This window comes from Myotis nattereri (assembly GCF_964212035.1).
Source record: "Myotis nattereri genome assembly, chromosome: 18".
NCBI classification, from domain to species: domain Eukaryota; kingdom Metazoa; phylum Chordata; class Mammalia; order Chiroptera; family Vespertilionidae; genus Myotis; species Myotis nattereri.
Window position 1 is genome coordinate 6,129,574 of NC_138093.1, and position 25,653 is coordinate 6,155,226.

The window sequence follows — 25,653 nt, forward strand, 5'->3', positions numbered from 1 at the left end:
GATCACAATTAAGGGAGCGTGATTAATATTTCTTATAACTATACCTAGCCCCCACTATTCTGTTTCTGCCCCTAACAAAAGCATTGGGTTTTGTGTCCGTGTGTTTGAATTGTGACTCCACCACTTACTGGGTGTGTACTTTATTGATCCACTTATTCATTTGTAAAATGGGCATTTTAGTACCTGCTGAAGATTAAGTAAGACAATATATATAATGTACCTATCTCAGTGACTAGTGTGTATTAGATGTTGAAATAAAGTTATTCACCAGTCTACCACTCCAAACACACTGGCATAACCAAAGTCTAATATTTGTTTTCCTTTTTGTCCCCTAGGGATCTCTTGAGGGACAAGACTGGAAATCAATATACTATTTTGCTTTTCTTGAAACCCTATACAGATTTGCAGTAGCATTTCCAGATTACGGATTCTTAGAAGTGTGTCGACATCTTATACTATTGTCCAAGAAAAGTAGTAAACTAACAGGAACATCATGAGTTAACTACAATGAATAATTAGTCTACATATTATTCAGATTTTTCTTAGTCCACACCACCCAGGTTTAGGGGGTCTGTTCCCTTTGAGCAGGATGAAAAACGGCTCTGTTGCATAAGATTCATAAATCAGAATTCAGCTAGGAGTCCTTTAGTTGATCCTGCGTAAAATGTGCAGTCTGCTGTCATAGGAGGAAAGCAGAGTTACCCTGGGTAGAGGCTCTTTTGAAAACAATTATTGCTTAAAAGGGAAAGGGGCACGGAGGAAAGTGGTTTTTAGTAATTTATTGATTTCTTTTATCTTCTCTTTTGATAATATAAAGGAAATTAGAATCTACTGTATATGTGGGGTTTTTTGGCTTGGTACAAGTATATGTTCCCTTAATCCGCACAATATATACCTGTAGGTTGGTGACATCCTGGTTCACAGAGGAGGAAATTGGGACTTAGAGAGGTGGAGGAACTTATCAGGTCACCTGGTAACAAGTGGCAGAGCTGAGATTTAATATTAACTATATTTGCTGTTCGTGTATGTGAGAGGAGTGGAGTTTCTGGTTTTTTAAAGAATATGTATCAAATGAAAAAAAGTTAGATATTTACATTTAAAGGTAAACCCTATGCATTTTAAATAGGGCCAACTACTATTTTTAAGATAACTGAGATTTGAACCCAGATTAATTTGGTCCAAAGTTTATGCTGGGCCTTGGGGAATGCAAAGATGAATAAAACATTATCCACCTGGTTGATCTTTCAGACCGATGGAGATGGTTGACATGTAAGCTCACATAGAACTCTGTTAAAATTTAGATGGCGTTCCAGGTGAGAGAATGCTTTAATGCCAAGGAAGTTTTTCAGAGGAGGTGGCCTTTGAGTGAATCAGATTGGGAAGGATACATGAGCCTGTAGGATTGGAGCTGGTAGCAAACCTTGCACAAAGGTGTCCACAGGGAGTGAGAGAAGGTGTGACACTTTGGAGCTAAAACCAGGCTTTCAGTTTAGGATTTTTCTCTGTAGGGAATCAGTAGCTATTTTAAAGCAAAAAAGAACGGAAAGATGTTATAATAATAACAATGACAACAGTAATAGTTTAAAGGAGCATTCTGAAGGAGATGTTAAAGGAGATTGGTGTTACTGAGAACTCTAGGTGTTTTTTTCCTTCTGAAAATCGCCAAGTAAAGAAGGGCTCTCATTGACAGGTAATTTCTTAGTCTTAGTGGCTATTGACATGTAATTTATTAGTCTAAGTGGCTATTGACATGTAATTTCTTAGTCTGAGTGGCATTGTTAATTAGTTAACATAATTTTCCATATGTAAGAAGAATCTTTTAGTTTAAGGATATCTCCCATTAAATGCCACCTATTCAACTTTCATATAAAACTTGTAGGTCTAAAGAAACATCTAGATAATTAGCTTGAATATTTTAGGTAATTAGATGTAGGGAAAAAATAGTATTGTTTGGATGGGCAGGAATACTATTCAAATGATCTTGAAATAAAGGGTATTTTTTTAACATTTTTTAATTACATAGCAATACATGTTTATCAAAGAAAATTTAAGAAACAAAATAATGCAAAGAAAACAAAAAATACCTCTAATCAATAAGCAAAGATAAACTTTTGGGGCGTATATAATATTACAATCACTAAATAAAGTCTTAATATTCAGATTCCAGAGTTCTAGTCAACCAGTGGATATATTTAATACCTTAAATTAAGGAAAATGGTTTTCTGCCTTCACTTATTTTATTGACTGAATTACCATGCACAATTGAGAGTTTGGTTATTATTACAGTTACATTCTGATTTTCATTTAATAACTAAGGTGGCTGCTTTAACTGATTAAAATGATAACCTATTAAGTACTAACAAATGGCATGCTTTCAGTTGCTACTACCCCTCTCTTACCACCAATTCATTCTTAGGAATGGCAAAGGAAAAGGGAACCTTAAAAACTATTTGTTTTGCCTTCTTATTTTACAAATGAGGAAACTGTTCTTCTGAAATTTTGGGTCCGGTAACGTATTCCTGTAAGTTTTCTTTTGTTTCTAATGCTTTTCTTTTGTTAAGCTTGCACTTGATTGCAGTCCTCTCTCCTTCCAGTCAGACTCTGCTTTTCCATCTCTCAGCCAGTGGCACAAAGGAAAGGGAAAGTGAAGAGAGGAGGAAGCACGTGCCAGAGAAGTAGAAGGAGCCTGCGTATGTCTGGGTGTAGTCATATAACCAGCCTGGAAGGAAGGAATGGTTTCTGTTAGCTAAGCAAACCTTCCCGTTAGTCATTCTCAGCCATGAACTTTTCTAGAAGAAAAGAACCTCATGTACTTAACCAGTCTGCATTGTGACCTATGGGAAAGTGAGTCTAGCTCCGTACCTGTCTTATTTCTAGTGGTGGAGTTACTTGCATCAGTTTCACTTGATTTAGGGACTCAACCCAGGGAGACAGTCACTGCGGTCCCAGACCTCATCTCCGATCTTAGAAGTTGGAGAAAATTAGGAACACCTACCATTTCATTGTCTGATGGATCTTATTAGAAGGCACCATTCTTACAAAGAAAACAATTGTAAATTCCTAATGTTTTCCAAAGAAAAAAAGTAAGAGAACTGATCCTCCCCCCTCCCACACCCCCCAAACAAATGTTTGAGTATTTACTGTTCCCAGCAGTGTGCTAGGGGTTGAGGGTACAATAATGACCCAAAAGAGACTTGGTCCTGGCCCTCACAGACTGTACGGTTTAGTGGGGGGTTAGGTGTTAACCACATAAATTGCAAGTGATAAGGGCTATGAAGGGAAGGTTCAGGACACCCTGAGAGCATATGAAAAGGAACTGACTATTTGGTCAAGTGAGTTAAATGATGGCTGAAATTCTCCCTGACATGCTCTTTCAAAGCATGAATGGGGAGGGGTCCTCGAAATCCTTAGGCTAATGGCACATACTAGAACTTAAGTGAAACCCCTTAAAAAAACAAAAAACAGTTTTGACCTCACAGACTTCCTAAAAAGGTCTCAGGACCTCTGGGGAGTCCACTGACCACACTTGACAGCCCCTTTTCTAGAGATTGTATGCATTTTATGTTTTTAAATGCACACTTACATTGTGGCTTTTATATTTAAAATCCAAAAGAACTTAGAGAGTTAAAGCTGTTATTCTGATTATCTATTTAAAAAATGTTGGTGCTGTACCCTGGCACAGTTCTGGGTACTGGGGATATACCCATGAACAGAATAGATGGAAGTCTGCCTTCATGGAATGTACGTTGTGTCTTGATTTTTGTTGATATCTTGGAACATGATTTCTCACTGGAAGTGTAGAGTATACCCTGTCCTCTTTGTTCTCTTGTTTGGCTCTGAAACAGACTTTAAAAATGTTTTTAGTTATTTTTCATTCGTGTTATGTTTCTTGTTCGTAATGTAATGAATGGATGGAGTGTTTTATCGCCTCTTAAATTCAGCTGACTTTAAGTTGCTTTTTACCTATTGACTCCTTGTTTGATCAGTGACCACAGATGCTTTTTGGAGTTAAGCAAGAGTAGGTGAAACCTACTAGGACCAGTCCTTGCTGATTGTGATTGACCTTTATATACCTGAAAAATAGGTGACCAATCTCTCAACTTCTAGAAATTTGTAGGAAGGAGGGAGTGTGAAAAGCAACCACACTCCCTTTTATCCCTGGTCATTGTTGCCTTATTCCCACCAGTACAGCAAATTTACCAGCATATCTATATCTCCTGTGAATTATGAGACAGCAGTATTAGAAATAATACTATGGGAAAGACTAGAAATTCTTGGGTATGGAGATAAACAGTGTTGCTAAAGGTCAGGAGAGCACAGCTAAAAGTAGTGAAAATGAGTTGTTTTTTAAGAATTCCCAGAGGGCCTAAAACATTTTCAGAGAAAATGCTTATAAGCCTTTAATTTCACCCACATACACACATTGAAAGTCAGAATGTTGCTTTAGAAACATTAAAGATTAATGAAATAATTTGTCTTAAATCTGTTTTTTCTCTTTATACTTGATAATTGAGATGTTAGTATATGTGTTTTTTTATCTTATCTCTATGACCCAATTGCCATTCAGTAGGATTATAATGTGCAGTGAGTATTTACTTTTAGGAGTCTATTTATAATAGCAAATATGAGGTGAAATGTAGGATGCATTATTGATTTATTATCTATGAAAGTATTAGTTGTCATAATCAGCTTAGCTTTAAGTGGCTGCTAGGTAAGTTAAATTCAGAACTTGGTTCCCCCTTCCTCCCCCCACACATACACACACACACTCTATTTGGTTGGAATAATTAGCCTTTCCCCACCACTGAAAAATAAAAACGCTGTATAATTGGTCAGATTTTATCAGATCTCTGTACTTTTTAAAGAATAGTATAAAAAAGCTGTATAATAGTGTACTTTTAACCCTACCACTTTAATACTTCTAAGTATATATTTTTAAAAGAAATTATTGTTGGTAGTTCAAAAGCCACTCTGTTTTAAATGGAAACACACACATAGTTGACATTCAAAAGTCTGGGTTCATTTGTGGCCGTAGCAGAGAAAGTCATGATTAGGTACCATCCACAATTCAGCAAAGTGTGTGTGTCTGTGTGTCCACTCCATGTGTGTAGCCACCCCTGAGGTACGCCAGCAACTTCCCAAGCTGCAGTCCCCTGTGAGCACATCCTCAGTGTCTCCAGACGCCTGAGATGCATGTTAGTCGCTCATTGGTTCCCCGCAAGGGTACTTCATCCTGGTTGGTGCCCAGTTGATTCTCAGGCACAAAAACTTGTTCTCCAGATCACTTCATCTATAGCTCTGTAACCCACGTTTTGGGCAGGAACGTCTAATAATGTTTCCTATGATCATTTAAAACAACTAAGAAGATAGGGCTCAGCTTCCTTCGTTAGCTTTGTAAACCAGTTTCTTACAGTGAACACAAAAGGGATTAGAATAATATGTCAAGTTTGATTTGTAATCTAGGATTTTAAATTCATTTAATAAAATGTCAGCATTTTAAAACTATTTAACATAATGTTATGGGTTAAGCCATACATGTTTAAAGATGAGTTTAACAACCTGTATTAAAAGTATTCAGACCTGCCGAAACCGGTTTGGCTCAGTGGATAGAGCGTCAGCCTGCGGACTGGAAGGTCCCGGGTTCGATTCCGGTCAAGGGCATGTGCCTGGGTTGTGGGCACGTCCCCAGTGGGAGATGTGCAGGAGGCAGCTGATCGATGTTTCTCGCTCATCGATGTTTCTGACTCTCTATCTCTCTCTCCCTTCCTCTCTGTAAAAAATCAATAAAATATATTTTAAAAAAAATATTCAGACCTTAATATCTTAGAACTTGATTGAGCTCAGTTATGACTCTTTTTTATTAGGATTAGTACTATTAGGTTTACTGTTGGTCACCTTGTGAAAACTTGAAATATACCCAGAAAGTCCTTAATTCCAAAGTTCCTTGATGCTAGTTCAAGTTAGTGGCTGAGAATTCTGTAAGAGACTAGCGGTGTTGAACCAGAACTTGCAGCTGATGGGCTGCAGCACAGGGGCCAGCTTCCAAGGGTCCAAGACAGGGATCTCATCCCCAGGCCACCGGAGCTGCTGGCTGGCGGTTAGCAGCCTTGCTGTTTTACTCTGGGTATATACCGTATTTTCTATCAGTGCCATGATGGGAAAATACATAGATATTTTCAGTAATCTTGGGAAATGTGGTTTAGCAAATTTCAACCTCAGTGTCTTTTAAGACCAGAATTCTCCAAACGCCTTATGATGGAAACTTGCAGTAAGATTTATTGGGTGAGCTTTGGGCATTGGCTCTGTGCTGTGGGTTTTACTAAAAAGATTGTGGTTTGTGTTAGGATTTTGAAGCTTAAATCCTTGGCCTTGCAAAGGAATATGTTTGCAAGGGAAGGACTAACCCCCCTCCTCTTTTTAAACCACACTAAAGAGCTATTTGGATTTTTTTTTTTTTTTAATATTTTTGTAGGGAGTCATCAATCCTGGAAATACTGAATCAAAATAAAATTGCATGGGCATTGTTTGTGGGGGCATCACTGGATAAAGAGATAATTTACATGGTTTTCCTTTGCCTCTTGAGGTTATAATACATCCCTCAGGGTTTAGAGGACAGAGAACCTTGCTCTGCTCTCTCACTTGCCCCCACTTCCTCCCACTCTCCAGGGACTTATAGCAGACCAAAAGGTTGAGTTGTTTTGTTTGTTTGTTTGTTTTTCAAATACAGTTTCAGGCCATGGAGAAATTCCCAGCCGATAGGCCAAGATGACTGATGTATGTGGAGCATGTGCTTGATAACAGGTGGAGTGAGGACTGGGCGTAATGTTTGTTTAATATTGTATCCGAAGTGAGGAAGGAAGAGACATAATTAGAACATGACCTATTATTTCATGAGGAGGTGAACTTATCTGTGTTAGTGGGACAGAGGCAAACTTGGATGAATTTTCATCTAGCCACTATCTTTTCTTATAAAACACAGATGAAGAGTTAGTGCAATTTCACTCCATGGTATTTTTGATGAGCTGTGAAGTAAGCAAATAATAGTATGAGAGAGAGGTATTTCTTTTTTCTGTCTTTTTTCCACTTTTAATTTCTTTATTGATTAAGGTATTACATATGTGTCCTTAGCCCCCCATAAACCCCCCACTCATGCCCTCACTCCCCTGTTGCCTGTGTCCATTGGTTAGGTTTATATGCGGAGAGATGTATTTCTCCTTTAGGAACTAGTTAACTTGAACTTGTGCTGGCGTACAATCGACTTATAATTATTTGGTCTTAGAAATAGCTTTCCTCGAGTTCGTTGATAAAAACAACAAACACTTTTGTGAAGTACCCTCTGGATTGAGTGAAGCTCTAGTATAATTTACGGCCATTCTTTTTATACCACAGCTTAGAAAATCTTCATTTAAAGGTAAGAAAATGGAGACATGGCTTACCTAAATTTTCTGTTAATGAAGTGGAAGAAGAATGCACGTTCTATTAATTCTCAGTGTTAGAGGTTCCAGGTTGCTGGTTTTAGTATTGAGTCCTGTCCGTGTATGTGCTATTACTCAGTGAGCGATGGAGGAGCATTAAGAAAAGATTGTCTTCTCTGTATCCCACGGAACAACTGGCAGAGAGCTGTGCTAATAAGGGGCTTGGTAATTATTGAATGAATACTGAGCTATCAAATCATTGTTTCTGGTATTTTAAAGGAGTTTTCAGAAGATAATTGGGATTGATATAAATATATATTAGCATAGTATGTACACTCATCAGTTGGGAATGGGGGGTATATGGCAGAGAGGGAAATTATATTCAGTTCTGTTTTATAGTCAGCCAATATGGGCCCTGGTTTTATTTTTACGTGAAACTGAGCCTTTAACATTTTGAGCTCACACATCAAATGCCTTTGGATAGAAGATTAGGAATTTCACATAAGCAGCTTACATTTAACTAGTATGTTGGAGAATATGATTATATACTTGCTTTTTTTTTTGCCCAAGGCACTATTTTTGTATTTATATTGCCGTCTGAAGGTCTACTTTTGTTAACAGGGTCTACTAGAAATAAAATGTTTTAAAATAGCAGTGCTTTTCATTTTCCCACAACTTCCCAAGCTTCCATCTTGGTGCCAGCATGTAGATCTGGAGGCCAGCAGCCAGCAAAAACAGTAGTTGGGTTTGGATAAGTGATGACATTTGACCTATATGTCGTTCTGCTGATCACCCTAGGTGAGAACACCCCCTAGAGCTGGCCTAATCGGGAACAGGCCACATTATTAACTATGAATTTGTCACTGAGTATTGTAAAGGAACAGGAGGGATGGGCTGTATGGGTGCAGTGGGCAGTGGGGTGGCTTGTGGAGGAGGTGTGTTGTTAGGGAGTAATTTTAAACTTCTATCCTTTTCAGTCCCTATCAGTGAGTTTCAGCAAAGATTTGATAAAGAATTTTGTTGCTACTATATTATCATAATCATGGTTTTAAAGGTGTATAAATAATTTATTTTATTTTTTGCCAAATGCTCTATTTACATTTTTAAAAGAAAAAAGTGTGTTTTTGTTATGTAAGTTTGATTACATAACAAACTCAGGTATGATTCTTATGGGTTTTTTATCCGCCCCCCTTCTGTGTTTTATGAAAATATGCTGTATATGACTAACTTGCTTTTCTTTTTCATTTCCACACAGGAAAGAGAAAAATATTGTTCAGATAACTGATGTAACCAGTATTAACTAGCATTTGACTGAGGATTACTGTGGAAAGTTTTACTGTTTGCTACATTTCTAATTTAAAATGCCAGTAATTTTTTATAGGATTTCAACTTCTGCGATTTGGTAATAACAGATCTAACAGGTAAGTAAAAAGAATGAGAATCTCGTACAATTTGAAGATCTAAGCTTGGTTGAGAATTTAATATTTTGTAACCAGAAAGCCTGTTGATTTATTTAAAGCTAAAGACAGTAATGGAACTGCCCAGTCCTGTTGAGAACTGAGTGAATCTTTAAGGCAGCATTTCTGATGTTTCTTTGGTAGTTGCTGTTGGAGTCAGAATTTAGGAACAAAGCTAATGGCCTTTGTCAAGTCCTCTGTCATCTCACAGACAAAGACTGGCTGAAGTTTCTCCCTCCCACTGAGTGGGCAGTGCTGCATGCGGTCAGTGAGAGTCAGACCAAAAAATCTATACCTAGGCTTTCAGCAGCAGCCTTAACACTTTCTTCGACTTTTTTCCCCCCAGAACTCATAAAATTTATAGGTGCCTAAATAACATGCTCAGAATTAGCAGGTAGAAATTGTATCATGAGTTTCCTTTCCGCTGACATATAGAGCTGGGGCATTGTGGACTTTGGGTAATAAAAGACTCGTAAATTTTTTTTTTATTATTCACTGATAGTAAGAAATGTACTTTACATCACATATACTTAAAATACATAGGTATGTGTGTGTAAAATAAAAGTTTCACAATAAAGGGATGCCCTGTTTTCTAATCTGCTCTGTTGTAGTCCATCCTTTTTCATTCAAAGATAAATGAAAAGATCACGACCCAAGAAATTGATTTCAAGACACACACACACACACACACACACACACACACACATCTGCAGCTTTTCCTTTTCAGGTAGCGGTCCTCACAAACATGCCTCGTCTCTCATATACGGACCTCTTTGAATATTTTAAGATGTGTACAAAAGCTGGAATGTAAAATCTCTAAACACGTTGTAGTTCCTTGCCTTTCTCAGTTGCATGAGATGCGCTGTGCACTGGAATTGGTTACCGCCCTATGCCTTTGGCCTGACAGGCTGAGAGTTCCAGGCATCATTGGACCCAGTGAAAAGGGGTCAAGATGGAAAGAGATGCATGAGCAAACTGTACTTGGGCTCTGTTTTCTGTACCTCACTGCCCGGGGCCTGGCCATAGAGTAGTTCTGCCAGGTGTCTCTGGTGTTTGGTTTTCTCTTACTAGTCCCTATAGAACGATTCTGGCTTGACTCTTAAATCCCAGCCTGCTCTCCAGGTATGAAGCATAGACTGAGTTGGACAACACGGGAAGATGTGTGTCCATACGTGCAAATAAGGGTTTGGTTGTATATTTGTACCAATTTTAAGAATGATAGTGGGCAAGCTCAGACCCTTTTTCTGCCTCACTTCAGGACTGAAGGAGGCAAACGTAGGTTTTAAGTTGAATCCCTTTTTGTGGGTGTTTGGAAATGCTGTAGTAATTTCCCCATTCCAATATATTGAGAACTATAGTTTGGAAAATACTGAAGTCTGTTCCCTATAAGTAGTTAGTCCTTTAATAGTCTTGGATTAAATGTCCAGTTAGGTAGAAAGTGAGTAAAACAACACACTTCAGTCCTAAAGCTAACTTACATGATCAGAACTCCCCAAATTGTACTGTACTTGTATTTACTGTTCACCAGCGGTCCCACACAGCCTCTCCACAGAGATTCTTGTCTTTAGGCCCAATATCCTCCCACCTTTGGTACAGACACAAAGTGAAGGGCCTCCATCCCCCTTTGACCTCAGAGATGTTGAGCCCTAGCTAGTTTGGCTCAGTGGATAGAGCGTCGGCCTGGAGACTGAAGGGTCTTGGGTTTGATTCTGGTCAAGGGCACATGCCTGGGGGGTGTGCAGTAGGCAGCCAATCAGTGATTCTCTCTCATCATTGATGTTCCTATCTCCCTCTCCCTTCCTCTCTGAAATATATTTTAAAAAAATAAGAAATGTTGAGAAGAGCAGAAGGGTCAGGCTTGCAGTGTCAAGCCCTATAAAAGTGACTCCTGTTCAGGTAAAAATGGTAGTGGTTCTTTTTCTTTTAAGCATCCTAGGTCTTTGAAAATTCGATAAAACTGTATTGTCTTCCCAGACAAGTAGACATACATACAATCTCTGCTTTAAGACGCCCAAGAGGCTGTAAGAACTTCTTAATGCGCTCTGTTAAATTAACCCTCAGATTCTCCTGGACTGGCGATGGCCTGTGAGGGTTCGTACGGGAACAGCACAGATATCATCAGTTTCTGTTAACCGGATGTTGTCATTACATGTTCCTGTTAATCACGGGCCGGCATTTTCTTTCATTTGCTCAGAACATGGCTAAACTGTTACCTGCTATCGGTGGTCCAGAAAGGACAGCTATCCCAGCGAAGAAACTGGCAAGTCCCATAAACCTGTGTACTGCAGAATTCCCAGACAGGTCAACCTGTAGGGATTAGAATTCACTGTCAGCCAGATAGAGGGTGAGATTCTGTGGAGACCTGTGCCTACGAGGGGACAAATACTGTTTGTCATCTCAAACTGAACCGTTGACTCCTGGGGTGATTTGGGTGGCCTTGTGCTCTGAATTGTGAAAGAGCTGAGGCAAATAGGGACCAGAAGTTTCGCGAGGCAGGCAGTGTTTCCCCTTTATGAGTAAGGAACATTGGTTTTTGTTTCTTAGGTCTTTTTGGTGGTTCAGGGGTACGTTTTTCCCTGAACCTCGCTGCTCTTCTCTGTTAGGAAATAATATTTACAATCTAGCTGACAGTGGGATTCTTGAATCCACCTGAGTTGAGTACCAACCATTGGTTTGTAAGCAATCAGACATTATGTGGAGTTGACTCAGCTTTAGAAAGTTTGGCTTTTGCCTAAGCCTCGTGTATTTCCAGCAGCATTTAGGCTAATATGGCCGTGAGCCAGAACTCGCCCAGGGATGGTGTTCCGGCGCATGGGGACTTGGTGCCAAGGAGAACCCAGAAGTTTGTATGTCAGCTCCACTTGGGCCCAGGACTTGAAGTCGATTGGGGGTAAAAATGGAGAAGAGTTTAAGTGCCCCTGTTGAAATACAGAGCTTCTCTCAACAAGAGAGAAGCCACACTGGGCAGGAAGGCCCTTTTCTCTCAGGAACTCTTCAGGGTTGTGTTTTAGAGGGAGCCAAAGAAGTTTCTGGAACTGAAGGGGAGAAGTGAACAGAAACCTGATCTGGGAAACTGATCGGCAAAATGGAATCCTGCTGGTCCCTTATTATTGGTTTCCATTTCTTTCCTGTTTCATGTGGACAGTCCTCCCATCATTCCAACCCCCGAGGAAAGATGAGTAACAGGATTAGGATATAGCTACAGGGTTTCTGCGGCCTTGGCTGTGATGTTTTGTAATCATAAAATTAATACAAAATATGTCTTCTCTTTGGGCAACATTATTATTCATCCTTGCTTTTACTAAATGGTTTAACAATGTTAATGAGTGTGTCTACTCACCATAACAGGAAGTATCAATGCCAGGTAACCACCAGAGAAAATGGCAAAGACGACGGTATAGGTCATCAGTAGTGGGAAGGTGGTGGCTAACGGAGCAAGCAGGTTAGTGATGCCGCAGAGTGCGAGGTAAGACTTGTGGTAATGGTACTTGCTGGTCCAGTTTTGATCGGCAATCCATCCAGAGAGAATCTGACTGGCTGCCTCAGTGATACCTAGAAGTAGTTTGAAAGGTCTTATGAAATCCTAATTCCATTTTTCCCAGCCCTTTTGAAGAATGTAAATGCCTAAGGCATCTTTTCCGAAGTAATAAGACTTCATCCTTAGGCTAGGACACACGAGAAAAAAAACGGTTTCATTTGCCTATCAGTAGGTGATATCATTTACTTACTAGTAAGTACTCCAGATACATCTAATAAATTACCAGAAAGTTCATACCACTGAGCTGGGAGTCCCTGGTTACAGAGGACCCCGGGCTCAGGGACCCTTCCTCAAAAAGGAAGTGTGAGTTTGTCAAGACTAGTGGGCCTCCGGTTTGTGTCCAGGAAAGTCAGAGGGTGGGTGATGAGTATAAATAATAAAGCCTTATGTTTACAAAAAGAAAAAGGAGGTGTTGGGACTCTTTTATAATTACATATGAGGATTTGAAAATTAAGTCCTTCTCCAGAGGTGGTTATGCTTAACTTGAAAATTTGTAGGAAGTCTGGAAATGGGAGATATTTTGAACATGACCTATGATGTAACTTGAACAAAATGTAAGAACCACAATTTCGCTTAATTTCATAACAGAAATTCTTAACCTTTATCCTGTTAGAAGCTAATGTAGTGGTTAAATACCAAGAGATTTTCCCCAACAGTAGCATGAGCTGTGGTGGTTTTATGCTTCAAATCCTTCCTACAGTTCAAACATAAATTGCTCCACACACACACATTAAAAAGAAATAAAAATACAGAATACTACCATTTCTGTATTTTTACAGTTATTTCCCAGGATACATACTGAGTTTGTTATGTTCTTTTGTTCCATTATATAGCCCTAATCTCATCTACATTGATACTACTAGACACTTAAGTGAGAACGTCTGTTGAGCTATGTATCTTTTGTGTGTGTGTGTACATATATTTTATTTGAGAGTACCTTTGCAGTTGGAGGCGGAGTGCAGTCAGTTTTGTAAGGCGTGGTAAATAGTCTTGCAGAGGAAAGTCGCTGTGAGCTACCGAGACTTTCCAGATAACTGGAGATAACCAGTTCCATTTCGTCCCTTCTCAGTTTTTAAAAATTAGTCAGTCCGTTAGTGACTAGCCTCAACAGGCATATATATGTCTTACTATGAGTCCAAGTGGAAAATGCTTAGCTACAAATATTAGTAGAACATGATTGCATGCTTACAATGGGCCAGGCACAATCTTAAACCTCTCATACATGACTTGTTCAGTCCTCATAACCTTATCAGGGTAGGTAGGTACTATTATCCCTATATTACAGGTGAGGACATTGAGGCACAGAGAAAGCACATAACCTGCCCAAGGTCATACAGCTCGGAAATACAGAGCAAAAACTTGAGCCCGGGAAGTCCAGCTCCAGAATGAAACCTTTCAACCAGTGCACGATGCTGTCTGCCTGGAATTTCTTTTGCTCCTCAAGTGGTGGTTGCCACTAAGCACCAGCTTTTAAAAATACTGTTTTTTCCAACAAATACCTAATGTCTACTGTGTCAGACACCTATGAAAAACTAACAAGACTTTCTGTTTGCTTGTTGGAGTGTGAGGTTGCAGTAGGGTTTCTCACCAGCTACAGAAACGAGGTAGGAGGCGTCCATCATGTCGATCCCCAGTGTTTTGGCTCTGGCTACCAGGTGGAAGGTAGGGATCAAATACGCCAGCTGACTGAAGAGAAGAGACCAGGTAAATATGCAGAAGAAAGGGTTCTTTAAAAGAGAAATATCACAGAGGTTTTGTTTACAGCTCCACAAAGTAGCCTTTGGCTGGAAACGTGCGTCTTTAGGTGTTAGGAACAGCCCGTTCCTGCTTGGCCCATCGTCGACCTCCTCGTTTTGGTGTTGTGAGTCTATGAAACCTGTACCGGCTTGTCCCACCTCCTGCATAGCCCGGTCCCTGATGGGGAACTCCGGCGTCTCGCTGCAGTGTGACGTGTCCGTCCCGCACCCTGCCTCCGGACCGCTTGCAGGCAGGCTGCTACCTTCATCTTTCCCATCAGAGTTGCGCCCGCTTGTGCTGTGGATGGCTCTCAAGAGCATACTCGAAGGCACCAAGTTCAGTATGATAGCTCCAAATAACATAAGGGCACCTAAATAGAGAGAAATCTTGAAGTTCTTAAAAATTACCCCTTTCATTTCATAATGCCCTGTTCTCAGGCTCAGAATATTCATAGTGTTGCTAAATAGTCATAGCGAGATAATTCCTTGAGGTACTTTGTCTCCTGATTTTAACTGGAAGTAATGAAATCTGATGACTGTTACCATACACACTGCTGTATCCTTGGGAAACGGTGGCCTTTTGCAGATAGGATACCGAAAGCTGGCACGGAAGGAGAGTTATTTGTGCTAAAGGAAAAGAGAATAAGGGTTTTCTTGGAGGAGCCGGGGGAGCTATTTCAGATGTTAGAAAATTACGTGGTGTTTTGAAGAGGGACTTGAAATGTTCTGAAGTGGGTATAAATTTTGAAAGAAGGCAGGTGCCAGTTTCGCCTCTGAGGCCGAGTAGGTAGGTCTGGATTTCCGCGTGGCCTGACTGAGGCTGAGGTGTGTGTGTTGCTCCCAGAGACAGGGCTGGCCACAGGGCCCGCCATCCTGTCGCGCGTTTGTCAGCTGGGCCTGTTCATGAGACTCCTGCACAACTGCTCTGTGAATTTATGTCTGTTTCTCTAGAAGTAGACATATACATACATATGTGCATATCATGTTTCCAGTAATGTAAGGTGATTTAATACAGATATTTTCTGTAAGGCACAAAGAAAATTGTGAAGTGAATGATTCTCATTCATTTGTGTAAAAGATTACGTATTAAGGAACATAATCTTTTTACCCTTTTTTTTTTTTTTTTTTGGTTCTGGTTTAGTGAGTCCAATGGAGGAGGCATGTTTTATGCAGATTTTTTTCTTAAAGGGAGAATTTGGAAAGAATTCTTTAATGGTGGAAGGAGAATGTGCCCTTATCTCTCCAGGGATATTGCTGTCCCTGCAGGGTGTTTCACAGCTCACAGAGGAGCTCTGTGCCCCAGACAGGACCCTGGGCTGAACGCAGAGCTGCTGGTGTGGCTGGCAGAGCCTGCAAGTAGTTCAAGATCTCGCTGCTGTGTATTCCCCAAGGAGAAGGGGCATGATTCTTTAGAAATCATTTCTACTCTTGCTCCAAACATCTTCACCTCCAGTCATCAAGGGGAAAAACTGAACTTGAAATCTTGCATAGTTGATAGGTCAGACACTTAGAATGACTCACCTGTCCAGTCATACAGATCTATCAGGACTTTTGCAAAAGGTGCCAAGAGAAATGTCAGTCCCATCCCTGAACGGGCAATAGCTGTAGAAAGCCCTAATCGTTTTTTGAAGTATTTGCTCATTACCACCATTGCTCCTTGGTACAGGAAAGCAGAACCCAAACCTAAAAAGAAAACCATAATAGTTTGGAATCACTTACATGAGGTGCCTTGTACCAGATGGATATTCTGGACCAAGATCATGAAACTAGGCCTTTTGGACACGTGGCCAGTAAGAGGGAGGGTCCTAGTTCCTTTTTTTCTAACCTTTTTACAGTGGACTCACCTGGTAAAACTCCCATAGTCACACAAAGAAAGGGGATGCTCGTGGCCCAGCTGCTGATCACATATCCACCAGAAACGAGGAAGGCCCCAAGCAGAGAGGCAGTCTTCTCGCCAAAGACGTCACAGATAATGGCAACCAGGGGGCCTTGGGGAGAAAGAAAAGCTGGTACTAGGTGAATGCTTGGCGTCCCTTACCCTGGCGTCGGTTGAAATGAGCAGCTTTAGGAAAACGCTTCAGGGTCTTGTGTGTCCTTCACAGAGGTATCTGCGTTGGGCTTTACCAGTCCCAGTCCCACACTGTTCGCTTTGTTTTTTAAGGAAAAAATTATAAATAAGCAGGTTTGGAGGTGAAGCTTACTGAAAATGCATTGCAAAACCTCCACACAGTGAGTGCGTCTGTGGCCTGTGACTAGAACAAGTTTGCTCCTTAACCTCTGCACCACGCTAGGCTCCAAATAGAACTGCAGGAAAAGGAATTGGTTCCCAATTGTTTTGCAAAAGGTTAGGTGATCAGGTCAGAACTCCGAGGTCTGACTTCCCAGCTGACGGTGGCTCCCTGAACCTAGGGAAAGGCACTGGAAAGAAACACGGCGTGAGAAATGCAGTTAAGTAGTTGGACCCTGGACTCCCACTTTCTTTGTCTGAACTCTAATTTTTCCAATTTCACCAAGTCAGGTGGAGGCTAAACACTGCAGGTTTGTCCTTTTCTCGGCTGTCCGTATTAATAATGACCCTGAGTGTCGCAGCGCCTCATGCTTGTTCCCAGAATCGCCCTCTGGGCCCGCTCCTTGGACAGCGACCTTATCCCTGGGCCTCATACCTGCAGAAAAGCTGAGTGATGACATGATGGAGCCAATCCAACTAGTTTGCTCTGAGGTGCCTTCAAATTCTTCTTGAAAAACCACAAAGAAAATTGCAAAAGTCTTGGTCATCCCCAAAACAAACATGTTGACCTAAATGAAAGCAGACAGAGTCCAAGTCAGGGTGCAACGGAGGGGTTACAGCTGCTCGGGGTTCCGATTCCCCAGCTCGCCAGCACTTACCATTCATACATTTTATATTTTATGGGGTGGTCATCCCCTAAGAGCTTCTCTAAGCACTTTACATGAGTATCCCCTTGAATCATCACAAGGCTGTGGATTAGGTGTGTCACCGTTGTATTAGTGACCAGGAAATTGAGGTTTAAGGAAATTGCTGAAGAGGGGCGTGCTGGGGTTGAGATTTGAACCCAGATCAACCCCTCCTCTACTGTTCTATGACATTAGCATCTGTTAAGCACAGCCGAGTCCAGTTACCTTTGTGAGAAATGCTGTGTTGGTCCAAAAGATGAATTGCTCCTATCAGTTCCTGGGTTAGCTTTGCTTTAACTCTGCTCTTGAGCTAAGTACCATTCATCACCTGATATATAAGTAGAGTGACCATATAGTAATTTATCCAAATTGAGACACTTTTGAGAGCAAAAGGGAGCACTGTTAATTGTGCCAGGACAAGAGTAAACCAGGTCACCTGGTTGGGTCACATGCCCGCTAGGAGGCGCTCTCCTTGGAGGTCAGGTTTCTTTCTGTGGAGTGCTAGTATATATGCCCCTAGACCAGTGGTTCTCAACCTTCCTAATGCCGCGACCCTTTCATACAGTTACTCGTGACCCCCAACCATAAAATGATTTTCGTTGCTACTTCATAACTGTAATTTTGCTACTGTTATGAATCGTAATGTAAATATCTGATATGCAGGATGTATTTTCATTGTTCTCGACCCACAGGTTGAGAACCACTGGTGTAGTAGTTAAGTACTGGTCTGCACAGTCAGCCTCCTTGGCCTGAGTCCTGGCTCAGCTTCCTACTGGGGGTGTGACCTTGGGCAAACTATTTCTGAAATAAGAATCCAGCTGGGGGCGGGGAGTTAAGCTTTGTACATTTTATATTTTACAGAAGTTAAGGTTCCTCTTTTGCATAGTGGAGATGAAGTCAGTGTTAGCTAGCTCACAGGACTGTGAAGATTGAGAAAGTTCTGGTAAAGTACTTAATACAGATGTTTCTCAACTTATGCTGGGGTTACACCCCGATAAACTCATCATGATTTGAAAATATTCTTGGTTGTAAATGCATTTCATACACCTAACCTGCTGAACATTATTGCATAGCCTACGTCAGAGATGCTCAGAACACTTACAATAGCCTACAGTTGGGTAGAATCATCCAACAGACAATTTTACAATAAAGCATTGAATATCTCATGGAATTTATCACTTTTGCACCATCGAAAAGTTGAACAATCATTAAGTCAAGCCATCAATTCAGGGACCATTGAGTAGCACTTAATACTCAAATTATTAACTATGATTTTATTATCTTTAACCATTAATATTTTTCAAGCGTTTCAAACTCATTCATATGACTGTCTACCATACTAACTCATGTCAACTCATCCAAAACGAAAGTCTCCTCTTGTCCCAGGCCCACTTTTCCTTCTCATTTCCCTTTTATTGCCACCGTCTACCCACTCCGCTGAGTCAGAGCCTGCCCCTTCGTTCCCTTAACCCCTGCCTGCTGGAGAATCAAGACCTTCTCCATCCCCAGTTAGACTCCTTTTTCAGAAATATATTCTCTCCTGTCTGGAGAAAGGGACTAAGAACCAGAGGTGGTGCTCTGAGGTTGCAAAAGTTGGGGTTGGTAAGGAGGTCCCTTAATAGATCTTTCCCATTTTAACTTGATGGAAGCTACTGCTTTTTCATTATTTACAGTGAACAATGCTATGGATGCCAGGGCTCTATATTTAAAAGTGAAAACCATTTTATCAGGCCCTCATTAGGACAGTTTGTCATCAGCATGCACCCAGAGGGATTTCTATCAGGAAGTGGGGCTACAGAACATGCAAGAGTCTCGAACGACCCAGACTTGTTTCCGTTGGTTCAATATACAGAGTGGTGATTGCGCCATCATGAGCAAGGACACCGTGGCATCATTCTGGAAAACATCCTTCCTCTTTAACCACGGGTTCTGTGCTGGCATCTAAAGGGTGCTGGCCCCTGCATCCTGCATTTGGCTAGCTACTGGTCTCCAGTTCGGAACCTGGCCGCTCTGGTCCGTCTTTGACGTCTGGGCAAAGCAAGTGGCTATGACTTGTATTTAATCACTGAGCCTGCGTCTTTCCCGGAGGATATCAACAAAGCCAAGGTCAGCCTTTGCGTCTACCCTGCCTCCCTTCCTTATCTTGTAACCTTCCAACTTTGTTTCTGTTCTCTCCCCCAGCCCCTCCCCCTCACCGAGAGAATGTTTATGAAAGCTGGGAACAGTGAAACAAGGACAGGCCTAGGACAGAAGACAAAGAGGAGAGGTTAGGCGGGGAAATGGGCCCAGCTGGGCTGCTTTGGCTCACTGTGGAGTCCGAGAAAAGGGGGCCTTGTGGACAAGTTCAGAGGGTTTGTCCAGGACGAGCTGCCCATGGCTCACTGGGCAAGTCCCATGGGGTCCTTTAGAGTTTAGGAGGTGCATGCCTGTGGGGGAAGAAGAGGAAGGGAATGGTAAGGGTGTGCTCCCTAGAGGGAGAGCACGCCTCTTTTTCTTTGGACTCAGATATTAAAAGTCTTTTCCCCAAGCCTGGATTTCTGCTTTGTTAAGCGGATTAGACAAATCTGGATTTCATCCCATGCTTTGGACCAAGGTGGCTGGGTTTTAGTCCTGTCCGAGTCCGGCCAGACGTCGTCAATGGGCTCACCCCAAAACAAAAGCCTTTGAAATTTTCCTGTGGCTGATCCAGCACCGTTATTTCCTTTTTATCTTTAAGGGCCCGCCCCTCCCCCCCCATAAGAACTTTCTCATCCAGATCATTTTAATTAGAATATTGTCATGGGGCTGGGTCAGCCACAGGGGCCCCTTTTGAATAAAGAGCATCAGGCTTTGTCAGAAATTATTGTTTAATAGCAAGTTTCCTCTACCTTAGATTCCCCTCTAGCATCCCCTTGCTCTTCCTGACCTTCACAGACAAAGAATAGTCTGTTGGGTTATCTGCACTTCCTCTGTCCCGGCACCCTTTGTGCCGGCTCTTATCGAGGTTATCAGAGACTTCCCTGTGGCTACACTAACAGCCCTTCGTCATTTCTACGGCATCCGACTTCTCAGCAGCTTCTGCTCCTCTGGACATTTCTGCCTTTGCTTAGGGGGCGCTGCATGCCTGGACCGCTGACTTCTGACTGCTTCTGTTTCCTCTGTGGGCAACTCCACCAGTTCCCTAGGTCTCCATTCCCCCAGGACTAATTGCTCTTGGTTGCTCTGCCCTCTCCCTGGCATTTGGACTCACCCGTCTCATTGTTCCAGCCACCACCGATGCTGGTGACTCACAAATTTCAGGGTGCAGACCCCGTGCTCCACATGCACATGGACTGCCGCACGCCCCTCAGACTGTCCAAAGTCAGTCCATCCACACCATCCACAGATTCCCTCCCTCCCCTCGCCCCCCAGCTCACCGCATGGCATCTATCAGCCTCCAGTTGCCCGAGACAACCCAGGATTCTGACTCTCAGAACTGCAGTTACTCTGCAAGGCTTACAGGTCTACCTCCTCAGTATAGCTCAGATCTGGATTCTCTCCGTTCCCATTGCTGCTCCAGAACTTAGGGCCTTACTGTGTTTCCACCTGGATCATTGCAACATCCCTCCAATGGATGCCCCAGCCGCCAGGCCTAGCCCCCAGCAGTCCCTCTCCACCTGCAGCCCGAGCCATTTTCCTGGCATGCAGATCTGATCCCATCACTCCTGCTTCATTTCTTCCTTTTTTTAACTAGCTCTCAGAGCCTCAAGATAAAAACCAAGATTCTTAACGTGTCATACAAGTCCCCTGCCCATCTCTACAACTTCAGCATTTACCACCTTGTTTAGTCAGAAGTCTGCCCATCAGTCAGTCCATCCACTCACCAACAGGTAGTTATTACGTGCCTACTATGTTCCAGGCTCGTTATAGGGTCTGGGCTTACAGTAGTGAGCAAACATGGTCCCTGTCCTCAGGAAACATCCAGCCCAGTGAGGCAGACTGAATATTGGCAGTCATGCCAATATGTGAAGTGTGGCAGCTTAGAATGGGTCCTTTTTTAAAAGTCAGGAGCTCCCAGAGAACATGTCGTGGGTGGCGTTTCCCCTCACCTCCTCAGGAGCTCATCTGTTGTAGAAAAGTACTTGTGATGCATGCAGTCACCAAGGCAGGCGTCTAACTGACCTCCGACTGCAGGAAATTAGCTTGTTAATGTTCCTTGTTAACATTTTGGGACCTAGTATATCTTATCCTATAGAATGAAAGGGTAATATGCAAATTGACCCTAACAGCAGAAGAACCAGAATGACCACTCGACCAGTCACTAAGAGGCGCACTGACCACCTCTTGGTCCCTTTCCCCAGCCAGCAGGCTCCAATCGCTCAATGGCGAACTGGGAACGGAACCTGGGTGGGGGGCGGGGCCAGCTGCAGGCAGCCGGGGAAGATGGCCCTGACCTCAGGCCAGGCCTAGGGACTGTACCTGCGCATGAATTTCCTGTGCCCAGCCTCTAGTGCTTTTATAAGCAGCATCACACCCACCCGCCCCTGCCCCCCAAAAGCAGGACATTGTTTATTAATCTGGTTATGAGGCAATTTTCTTATCAGCAACTACATTGGTTAAGTAGCTTCCTGTCCTGAGGGTAATGTAGGCAAAGCAGGGTGGTTATTGGGGAGAAAGGGAGCAGAACCGGACAGACCCTCACCAGCAGTGCCATCCTGCCCAGCCTGTATATGGGGAGGTGGCCCAGCCATGGGAAGGGCTCTCAGACCTTAGCATAGTTCCTAGTAACATTGAGATTCCACGTTCTTTGGTAATGAGGCTGATGTGTCACCAATGGCCGTCTGGTTAGGGACTGTATTACACAAGTCCTGGCTGAGACCTCTGCTCCTGCTTTCCCTTCTCTGTCACCAGGGAGGAGGCCTGAGCTGTAGGGCTGTGGGAGGAGGGAGGGTTGGGAAGGAAGGGGTGTCTGTGAGTAAACTGATTTGGGGACACGAGGAGCTGTGGAGCTAGCGCCCATCCGTAGGGTTGTTTGGGGCTTAGCTGTGATAGGACTCACCGATATTCTAATGGCCGATATTCTAATGGCCGTGCTTTCAAATCAGGAAGAGGGAGAGAGAAGATCATTAAGAAGCAAGTGCCCAGTCCAGTTGGCTTACGGATGAAGGAGAAAAAACAGGCTCCGGTTCAGAATCTTGTGTCCTTCCCTCTCCAGACATCAGAAACACACAGGGGCTGATTCTAGCTCACGTGTGGCTGGTGGGGAAGGCTGGAAGCCAGCAGCAGGCAGGACGGAGGAAATGTCCCCGTCCCCTGTGAGTGAAGGACGTCGCTGCCAGCAGTTAGTCTACGCTGGGCTGAGTGCGGACCCCACGCAAAAACGCTTTAGCCCCTGCCAGTGCTGCTTCCGGGGTGGTTCAATGTGTGCTTGTCCCCAGAACTACCTCGTGTAGCCAGGGCAGAACTGTTGGTGGTGACGAGCGTTCTGTGGTGCAGGGATGGGAGGGAGGAGGAGGACGAGACCAGATGGGAAGGCTTTTGCTTTTGCTCAAGGTGAACGGTTTCACCCTGGGCCCATTGTGGACGGCTGGCTGACTTGAGCAACCACTGGCCTGGCTCTGCCCCCTTTCCATTCAAATGCCAAGGCTTTCATAAGGGATCTCGGCCTCCGGAGGCCGCCTTGCAGGCGGGAGGAGGGAAAGGAAATCCTTACCAGGAAGAAGTGAAGCACAATCATCCATCCCCAACCTCCATCCAGGGCCTGGGTGTAGGGTGGGGCCTTCCCTGCCCTCAGCATGGCGCAGGTCCCTGGGACAAACCCAAGACGGAGTTGATTCAGTTGACAAGAAACAGACCTAAACTTTCAAACTTCACTTTTCACTGCGGTATAAAACCACTTGTACTGTAATTGTATTTTAGCCCAACTCTTTAAAAATAGATGATTTCCTCTTGTTCCTAAAGTTGTTTATAGACTAATTTTAACCTCCAAAACGCAAGCAGGACTTCGTACATCTTTGGGACCGTCCTGCAGGCTGCTTCCTGGCTTCCGCTGGCCGCTCACAGGGCTTGACATCTGAAGCATGTCCTAGTCACGTGTTAAAGGCTGCCTGGTCCCTGTTTTTTTCTATAATCACGATCCAGGCAGAATCATGGGAGAAGGAAGAGAAGCTAACGATAGGCTGTGATTTGAGGGATTTCGAAGCCACTGCAGAGAAATCTCTTGTCACCAGTTTGGCACTGATGACCACTCAGTTTATTTCAAAGGAGTTAACTGCAAAGCTCGACCTTACTGATTGTGGGTGGCGGCTCTGAGCACTGTCCTCAGAGTCCTCCCCCCAGGGCTGCACACCAGATCCCAGGGGAAGCTGTGCACCGCCCTCTGGTCCCCTGGGTGAGCTTTCGACTTTAGAGAAATAAAAATTTAAAAAAGGGGGTGGGTTGCCTTGGGTTAGGCATTCCATTTACAAAGCCCTCGCTAAAATGAGAATATTCTAATGGGCTAATCAGGGTTGGGGAACCTTTGTAAAACTGCCGTAAGCCGTTTGGATATTTATAACATTTGCAGGCACAAAAATATCAGCTTAAAAATTAGCCTGCTGTCTTTGCTCAAACTCACCCCTAATGCCTTGGCAGGACCTGGTGTCCCCCACCCCTGGGCCGAATAGACATGACAGCGAAATGCAATGACTGTTCCTTGAGTGGACCCTGGACCAGGAAAAGCGAAGAGCTTTGGGAGGTCAGTTGGAGGAGTTTGGATGTGGACTGTGAGCAAAGTTGTGCCTCTTGGGTGTGATGGTGGTCTTGTGGTTCAGCAGGAGAACATGCTGAAAAGCATCCAGGAGTGCAAGTATCGTAATTGCTGCCTCCTCACAAATGAGTGTTGCTATTTGAGCCCAGGAAATGGACCTCCCAACCCTGGGAGAGGCTGTGTCTTCTGTAAAATAAGCAAATTCTGAGGACCCTGGAAGGAAAGGCAGGGCCACAGCTCTGAGTCCTGGGGAAGGGATCCAGCATGCTTCATTTCCCACTGTCGGGTCAGCAGGCAGACTGTTTCTTACTGGAAGGAGAACCCACGGCCAGGCATGTGCAATGGCCGTGTGGTGAGCAGCTGGGCTGGGGGAGAAGCCTGTGGGTCATTCAAAACATTATAGGAAACCAACCCCAACGCACAATCCTGTTTTCGTCTTACCTTCGACGTGGTGTTCAGCAAAGGAATCCTTCACAGATGAGACACTCCGGGGAGAGAAATAAACTAGTTTTCTAGAATATTACTGTTTTTCTGAAGGAGTTCATAATGTGCTGTGAGAACAAGTGAGCATGTAAGACTGAGGACCTCAGGGCCGATGTCTGTTCCTGGCCAGTGGACTTTACCTTGTGAGGAGCGGAGGCAGATTTGACACCACCCATCCTGGCTAGAGTTTCACCGTAGGCGCGACAGCAAGCATCTGAGTAAACCAAGTGGAAAATCCTCTCGGTAACTACCGTTGAATCAGTTAAACAAGGTCAGTGCAGAGGTGGCTCTGGTGCTGCGGTGGCTACATAAGCAAACCCAAGTGAAGGCCTGTAAACCCCTCAAGGTGAAGAAATGAAAACCCAAGGACAGCCAGTCACCAACAGCCAATCAGGCCTTACGTGGCAGCCAGTCATTTCCTTGCTGGGCTTTTGCCTTTTCTCTACAAAAGTCTCTCCCCAAGCTGTTGGTGGAGCACTCTTACCTATTTCGGGTTTGGTGCTGCCTGATTCAAATAGATTTTTGCTCAAATTCTTACTATTTTAATGTGCCTCGGCTTCCCCTCTAACACTACTCAAAGCAAAGAATGAGGCCCCAGGACTCAGAGCCGGGCCCCTGCCTTTCCTTCCAGGGTCCTCAGGACTTGCTTATTTTACAAGAAGACACACCCTCTCCCAGAGTTGGGAGGTCCATTTCCTGGGCTCAAATGGCAGTGCTCAGGAGTTCAGCCCATGTGTGTGACCTTACCAGCACATGAATTGACTGGGCTGTAACATGGGGTTCCAGACACCGTTTTAATTGCTGTTTTTCATACTTGATTGCCTTACCACCAAACACCTCCCAGAGAAGGTGTATACTTGGATTTTAATGAAACTTTTATTCTTGCATTTTGGAAATGGTTAAGGCTGAGTCTCCTAGAAAATTACGGGGATGATTCAGCTTTCTTATCCCATTTCCTTTCTGTTCTACCCTCCACCTCAAAAAACACACACCAGTCAACAGGAAATTGCCTTTCATCTCCCCAGCACCCACATCCCAGGTTTCAAACCAGAATGCATGTTAGGCTAACCTGCATTTTTCTTGATTTAGCTGGAAAATCTGCACATATTTATGCATGTTCCTTTTTAAATAGTAAGTGGCTTCTCAGGCTCTTAAAACCAAACTAATACTTAGAGATGAACATGCTAGCAGAATCCCAGCCAAGTGGTTTGGGAAACGCTTTATGAGTAGCGATAGGATGATAGTTATGTGATGCTGGTGCTAAGGACCGAATGACCCTCCAGCAGAAGGCAAAACCCCCAGAGAGAAGGTGAGGACTATTCAGTGTTGTCGTCACGAAATACTTGGAAAGCATCGTCTAGTAAACACCTGTAGGACTTGTTTTTGGTGGAGTGTGTTGCGTTTA

At 43.3% G+C, this 25,653-nt stretch overlaps 1 protein-coding gene across 1 annotated transcript; it reads right to left on the reverse strand.

Annotated features, from left to right (window-relative positions):
* Positions 1 to 1,562: 1,562 nt before the first annotated feature.
* On the reverse strand, positions 1,563 to 22,814 carry SLC16A4 (solute carrier family 16 member 4; the record flags this gene model as incomplete). The annotated part of the gene is made up of 8 exons (XM_081112530.1): positions 1,563 to 2,719; positions 11,086 to 11,179; positions 12,213 to 12,424; positions 13,999 to 14,517; positions 15,668 to 15,829; positions 15,991 to 16,134; positions 16,810 to 16,942; positions 22,731 to 22,814. 8 exons carry the CDS (start codon positions 22,812 to 22,814, stop codon positions 2,595 to 2,597), a joined length of 1,473 nt encoding a protein of 490 aa, XP_080968656.1. The 3' UTR covers positions 1,563 to 2,594.
* Positions 22,815 to 25,653: the final 2,839 nt, after the last annotated feature.